Below are 7,830 nucleotides of genomic sequence, written 5' to 3'. Positions count from 1 at the left end.
ATGTAAACACAGTAGACAGCTGTGTCCTTAAGGAACCCGCTTTGTGTGCCTTATGGTCATACAGAGCGGCTCAAAAGCGAGAATGCACAGGTGCCTCCATAGCAGGAAGCTTTTTATAGGGGCACTGTGCAAGGGGGAAGGCTAGGATTGTCTGTGGGGAATACAAAACCATTGCACAGGGCAGGTTAGTATGACATATATTTATTTTTATTTATTTTTTGTTTTATTAAATGTGCCTTTACAATCACTTTTTAAAGTATAACTGTACCCAAAGTGCACAATTCAGCATGGTAAATGTCTCTTGCCAATAAAAAGCAATATGCTTCCCTCCTTCTGGCTTCGGCCCTTGTGATTATGTCTTGGGTGCAAAGAAGAGTTTTTTTTTTACTCACAGAGAAATGTAAGCATAATAAAAAATGTAGAAGGGGAAACGCTCGATGCAGAAATAGATGTTGGCAGGAGAAGGACTTTGTGTTTGCCTGCAGCAGTTTAGTGCTTGAACAACTTTCAGTTTTTCATTGTGTTCCTTAGGTGTTTATTTAAAATATATGTACTTTTCTGTCTTGTTTGCTCAGATGGTAGCCACCTGCAGGACCCCTCACTTCTCCTGGTTCCTTGTGGTGTCACGTTTAGTAGAAGATAGGTGTGAGGTGCCTATAGAAGGAGAGCTCCTCTTCTCCACTGTGGATCAGAATATTCGGGTTGAATTTCCAGCTGGAGCAACACAGAGGACCCGAACAATTCGTATGCAGGTCAGTTGTAGGTAAAATTAGCCCTAGTTTTTGTTCCATAATTTTTTTTTCTTTTTCTCGTGTAACTAGTTGGGAGTGATACTATAATATAGTAATGGTTTGTAAATCTGACTTATCTTGTGTTGCAACGCTATAAAAAGCTGGCATGAACTAAGAAAAAACGTTCATGATTTCACTCTTTCAGGTACTACCAGTCAGCAGAAACTTACTGCGGGAGATCACAGGAGACAATTCATCTTCTACTAGCCCACTCTTATGTCTTTCACAGAGTTCAACAGACAACTTCTTACGTCCTGTTAAAATCCAGCTGCCGCTGCCACCAGGAATCACAGGTCAGCTGCTGAAAGGAATATCATTTTTTTGTCTTTGTTCCCTATAAAGAACCTATGTTACCTGTATTCGCCCATCTACAGTAAGGGGCAGTTCACACTGCTTTGCTCTCTAACACCGGATGTAATGTCTGTGCGATGCGAACTCAGCCATACAGATAGTATGGCTGAATTTGCATCGCATTTGGAACAAACTCGCACAGGACCCTTTTTTTGGTCCGCAGCAGAATCGGATTGCATGGGTGTTTACAACCATGCGATCTGATTTCTGTCTGAATTTGGCAGTTCCCTCTGCAATATGCAAACTGATTTGGGGGAGTCATTAACTTTCTATTGACACTCCCAACAGTTCACATAGGGCAGTGTGAACTGCCACCGGAAGACATCTGATGTGGGAACCGGCAGTGGATTTGCATGGTTCCCGCATCGCTGCAGTGTGAACCGAGCGTAAGGGAAAAACGTATTTGATCCCCTGTTGATTTTGTACATTTGCCCACTGACAAAGAAATGATCAGTCTATAGTTTTAATGTATAGTGAAAAAATAAACTAGAATTGGCGCCCTGTGTGTGGGGATATGAACAAATGGTAGCTACCCCTTTGGGGTAATAAAATCACTAGTGGTATACGTGAATAAAATGAAAGAATAGGACAAACAATTGAACATTGCAAGATGAATCACATAGATGACAAAAATAAACCATAAAAAAAACAAAAACAAAAAAATGTATGAATCTATATATGGTAGAAAAAAGCAAGCTTAAAGTCCATGTGTGATAATAATCCCAACACCAAAACAAATAGATCTGAGATAAAAATGTCAAGTTCTTTCACCATGAGTGCTCAATGGGAAGGTGGAAACTCACCAAAAGTATTTGACCCCTTTTTACAGGATGGTCAAAACGCGCATTTGGAATACCAATTGTTAGACTGCATTGATGGGCACAGGTCAGGCTGCGTTGATGGGCACAGGTGGGCCTGCATTTATGGGCAGGCAAAAAAATAAAAAATAAACTTTACAGGGGTTATACCAAGGCCTAAAATTTCTGGTCCTGAGCTACTAGCCAGGCCTTAAGGGTTACTCCCCACCAGTTGCCCCCCCCAACCCCTACCATGCCCTGCCCCTAATTCCACCCTCATAAATTATTAAATTATGCAGACGTAAGTTACAAAAAAATATATTAACAACTTTATTAGTGCCCATCAATGCAGCATGACCAGTGCCCATCAATGCAACATGACCAGTGCCCATCAATGTAGAATGACCAGTGCCCACCAATGCAGCTTAACCAGTGCCAACCAATGCAGTGGGACCAGTGCTCTCTAATGTAGCATGACCCTTGCCCGTTTATGCAGCCTGACTTTTGCCCACCAATGCAGCGTGACCAGTACCCACCAATGCAGCGTGACCTGTGCCCACCAATGCAACTCACCTGTGCCCACCACTGCAGCTTGACCTGCGCAGAGGAAGAGAGAGGGGAGGAAGAGAAGAGCCGGCCGGATCAGAGCGGGGATTGCTCGCTGTAACAGCTTTCATTTGAATTTCAGTCCGCTCCTTGTCACACACAGTTCCGCCTCCTGGCCCACCTCCTTTGATAGACGTCACATTTCCCAGCATTGGATCGGTGTTCTGTCTATCAAAGTAGCTGGACCAGAAGGCAGGACTGTGTGTGACGACGCACAGACTGCAATTCAAATGAAAGATGTTACAGTGGGTTATCCCCACTCTGATCCGGCCGGCTCTCCTCTTCCTCCCTTCTCTCTTCCCATGGAAGGAACGGCTCCCATTCAACCTCGCCTTCTGCCAGTGCTGGCCCCCACCTCTCTGAGGCAGCCCACACTCACCCTCAATTTTCCACTCGCCAAATGCAAGCAGGCAAGTGGAAATTTTGAGGGCTGGGTTATACTTAATTGCTTGCTGTATCCAAAACTAAAAAGAAAAATGCAATAGCTATTGCACATTTGCAATTGCTATATAAAGAAAAAAGATCAGGTATGGCTTGAGAAAAAGCCCTGGGTGAAATATGATAAAGCTCAGGCACTATTGGGTGATTTTGAAACTTTTCTCTTTGTAATACTATTGATACTGTTTGCAGGTGATGCTTTGGATCGATCTCACTTATTCCTCTTGCATGGTGATCCGCAGGCACAGACCTGGACAGATATTACCAGTCAGGTTGTGTTACAGATTACTCATATTTACGCCCACTTCCAGGTGGATCACTTCTCTTGGTGAGTATATTGTGTGGTACTTTTTTTGTTTGCACTAACGGTTCCATTTTTAGGACAAGATTTCCTGGCCTGCCTCCTTCTTGCCTGGTCTTTTTTTTTGTTTTTATTAAAGGAAAAGAGTTCACAGACAAAAATACAGAGAACAAAATACATCAAAGACATGCTCAGTATATTGTATTAGAGTGGGTAAAACAGTGGGGTTGATTTACTAAAACTGGACAGTGTAATACCTGGCGCAGTTCTGCATAGAAACCTATCGGCTTCCAGGTTTTATTGTCAAAGCTTAGTTAAACAAGCTAAAGTTAGAAGCTGATTGGCTACCATTACACAGCTGCACCTGATTTTGCTCTCTCCAGTATTAGTAAATCAAGCCCAGTGTGTCTGGTTTTTGCGAGTAACTTTACACCCTAGGACAGGACCGAAGTAAAAAAACATGGAATAAGACTTAGCGGGATCACTTTTCGCCTGAATGATAGGGATAATATTTGAGTGTAATAATATATAAAGCTAGGTGCATTTATAAAAGTGATGATCTCTCGCTTCGGGAATCAAATGCCAAAAGCTACAACTGAAATTGTACATATTAAAAATGCACATATTTATTATTTATAGTAAAATTGATCTTTCCCCTGATGAAAAAACTAAAAGTTAAAGAATTATAATCTATCTATGCATATACCATATCTTTGGGGTCTCTATAGAAGCTGGAAATGACTGTAGTAGTCACTTGGCAGCATAGGGAAGGGTTAGGACTTCCACAAGATGCTATTGCTGCACCACAGAGGAGATTTTGCTGCATTTTCTGCTCCAGTATCAGGTGTTGCAGGGGGTAGGAAGAGGTTCTGGCCTTTCTCTATTCTATCAAAAACAAAAAATATGTTTTGGCTGGAGTTCCAACTTATTATTCCGGTAACATATTCTTATAAATGTATGTGTGATTTCTGTTTTTTATTTATTTTGAAGGTACTGGTTATGGTATACCACAAAATCCTATGTAGGTGAGTTGGCCAAAACTGCGTATAAGCGCCTGCGTATGTACCAGGTAAACTTTGTTGCTCTACAAAGGAAACGAGACCCAGAACAAGTGTTGCTGCAGTGCGTCCCCAAACATAAGGTAATGCTTCTTTCATAAAAAAGACCTCTGCTTTCCTTTTTAACTTCCAGATTCCTCACTAAAGGTTTTAGCTAAGAACCGGCCTATTTCCCACAAAGAATATACTGTATTTATACACCAGTGCAACTTATCATTTATATCACTAGCACACCATTTAAAAAACTTTTCTACTTGAAGCAAAATGCCTGAAAAACAGCTAAATAAACAATTTAAAAACGTATTTGTTTACTGTTTTACCTGCAAAAGTATTTGATGTAGAAGTTAGGTCCAAACAAACTATTTTCTGCTAACAGGGGTGCTTACAGTGAAGGGGAAATGTCTGGACAGCCGCACTCCAAAAATGTAGCTTTTTATTGCAAAAATCAAATCACAGCATACATGTCACAGCAAACAGCATACCAACTGACGCGTTTTGCACCAAAACTTAGCTATGATTAAGCACTAAGTTTTGGTGCGAAGTGCGTCAGTGGTATCCTGTTTGCTGTGACATGTATGCTGTGATTTGATCTTTACAATAAAAACAACATTTTTGGAGTGTGGCTGTCTAGACATTTCCCATTCATTTTGCATCACCATATGCATTGCCAGCACCCGTGGCTTCAGATCTGGTGAAGAGGTTCATCACATACATCTTCTGCCTTAACTTCCCTTCTCTACCAGGGGTGCTTACAATGATCAGTTTATATTCATGCAAAACCTTTGTCACAAAAGGAAAAAACTGTTTACTGTAACTGCTTAAAACGTGTTAGCTGGAGTTCATCTTCAGTTTGTTATTGTATCTAAATATGCAATGGCATCTAACACTCCCCTCCCCCAAGATTAACAATGCTGCTGTCCAAAAGTGCCCCCATGCTCCTTGATACTTAATGGAGGCACTCTAATACAGGATGTGTGTTACTGGTCAGATCATCAGGTGAAAAAAAAGAAAAATGAATGCAGTCACCACATAGCTGAAATATTCTAGATTTTGGGGTTTTGGATTTAATACCACTTTAAATAAAAATCAGGCACTTTGTGTGGTTAAGATTTTATCTCACCATTTGCAAAGAAACAGACAGACACCAGAGGTAGAATCTACAAAGATGTAGAGTATACAGTATGTGCTACAATAATCAAAATATATTAGGTAGCAACATGAAGAATGTGACAGTTGCATAAAAACTAGTTACAAAAAAGTAATTTTAGGTAAACATTAAAATAATATCTCATAATCTGCTTATTTTAAATACATGAATGGCATTCTTTTAGTGTGGTTTTATGTTTCACAAATCTTTATGAGGACATTTTTTATATATATATATATATATATAAACCGTTTTAAAATATTTGGTAATAATAATAATACATGCAGTCACACACACATTCAACAAATGGCATGTCACAGTTAACTGCCCAAAAATGAATAATTATCAACCAATGATTAAGGGACTGTTTCTATTTGTGTGTTGTGGTATTTGCGTTTCTTTGCATACATGGTAATGCACCTACACTATGTTAATTGTAGAATGCATCCCAATTCATTGTTCAGGATGATGCATCTCAGCACGCATCAAACGTACTCATGCATTGTGGGTCACTGCAAAAAATAGGTTCAAGTTTATCCATTGTTGTGTGTTGGAAGTCTGGGGTGTGTTGGACATTTGAATAGGCCCTTAAAGTTGTTTGCTGTCTCTTTCAGCTTCAGTTGAACATGTAGCAGATTTACAGTAATTGTACACATTCGTAAATTGGGCTCTGAACTGAATCTCAGAAAGGCATCTGTATGTTTTAGATTTTGTGATCCCATCAAGTGAAAATCCACAGCTAGATGAAGCTAGGTACAAGCATGTGAGATTCTTTGCATGTCTTTTCTGGTTGGACTTGTGGTGCCTCTGTCTTAACTAACACAGTGGGGTTGTTATACAGCAGTAAAAGGAGTAGAACAATTTCACTTGGCTTACTGAATCTGGTGAAGCTTTATTAAAAAAAAAGGGACTGTGCAAAAAATACAGAATCATATGCAAGGAAAGAAAAAACCTTTCTTAAAGCGGTGTTCCATCCAAATTTTTTTTAAAAGTGAGCCGCTACAAACACTGTAGCTGCTGACTTTTAATAAGGACACTTACCTGTCCAGGGAGCCCACGATGTCGGCCCCCCGAGGCCGATCTGTCCATCGGATCGGGTGCCGGCGCCGACATTCCAACTATGGGAACCCGGCAGTGGAGCCTTGCGGCTTCACTGTCAGTTTCCTACTGCGCATGCGCAAGTCGCGCGGCGCTTTGTGATAGGCCAGATTGTCTTCTGGAACACACATATGTCCCAGAAGACAATCGAGGAGCTTGCCGCAGAGGAGGATGTGACGTCATGGGCCACGACCCGGTTAGATCGGAAGTACACTTGGTATTTCCAAAAAGGTAAGTACGAAAAATAAAAAATACATTTTAATATCCAAAAATTTGGTTTTGAGAGATGGTCTTTAGTTTAAGATCACCTCTCAAAAATGGGTGGAACGCTGCTTTAAGACCTGATTGATCGATTCAGCAAAGATATACCTCATTCTCTAACATGAAATCTTGGTAAATAATATGAAGATCACTTCAGTTACCCAGTCCCATGAGTAAAGCTCCCTTGCAGATGATTATGCATTTGAAGTAAACACGCTTTTACTTTTGTAACCTTAACAATTTCTACACCTTTAGTAAATAAATGCCAATGACTAGAAATATTAGAAAGAAAAATGGAGGAAAACAATTCTTGCTGAATCCACAGTTTGTGATAATGTAGTTATTGGCTAGTTGTGTTACTATAGCCTAGATTGGGGTATGGTACTTGATGATGCTTGATGAGAATCTTTTGTGAATGGTTTGGTCATTTTATGTTTTTATAAATATGCCAGCAAACTACTATCTGCATGTGTATGGATTTCTTTCAACCTCTTTTACATGAGTTAGAGGCAGAATTAATTTTTGTAACCTATAGTGCCTGTTAAAAGAGAACTCTGCTACTAAACCCATAAGTATATTCACAGACCTATTGCTGTAAATCAGTAAGTATTCTGTTATGAGAACTGAGAGCAACTGCATTGTAAAATATGTATGCTTACTCCACGTGTATTAACACCTGCTGAATTTCCATTACCCCCATTGTACACCAGTTGTCATTTTAAACCAGACTCAGTCTGATGGTGCCTTTTTAGCGGTTATTTTTTTACTGAAATGGGAAAAAAGCAGGACAAACATGATATATGCCCCCAGAGCTACATATCCCAAGAGAACATTTCTACACACATTGTGGGCAGAACCTTGAGAGTCAATGTAGCATAATTATTTTGCTGGAAAAAAAATGAATGCATGCAAGAGGAGTGGGGGTAGATGAAGCTCTGGTGCCCATCAGGTTTGGCTGTCAAAACTGGTTGTAATTCTATCC

The 7,830-nt window shown here is 40.1% G+C and overlaps 1 protein-coding gene across 2 annotated transcripts in view; it reads left to right on the top strand.

The window, feature by feature from the left end:
• Positions 1–7,830, top strand: part of PIDD1 (p53-induced death domain protein 1) — a 49,833-nt gene that overhangs the window by 25,882 nt on the left and 16,121 nt on the right. For both annotated transcript variants that reach the window (XM_040328514.1, XM_040328515.1), the window contains exons 8-11: positions 576–752; positions 937–1,084; positions 3,176–3,311; positions 4,275–4,425. In XM_040328514.1, coding sequence (XP_040184448.1) covers positions 576–752; positions 937–1,084; positions 3,176–3,311; positions 4,275–4,425 — 612 coding nt within the window. The remainder of the gene's footprint in view (positions 1–575; positions 753–936; positions 1,085–3,175; positions 3,312–4,274; positions 4,426–7,830) is intronic.

This window comes from Rana temporaria, chromosome 11, assembly GCF_905171775.1.
Source record: "Rana temporaria chromosome 11, aRanTem1.1, whole genome shotgun sequence".
Classification (NCBI taxonomy): Eukaryota; Metazoa; Chordata; class Amphibia; order Anura; family Ranidae; genus Rana; species Rana temporaria.
Note: the sequence above shows the minus strand (reverse complement) of the source record. Positions and strands in the feature narration are given on the sequence as shown.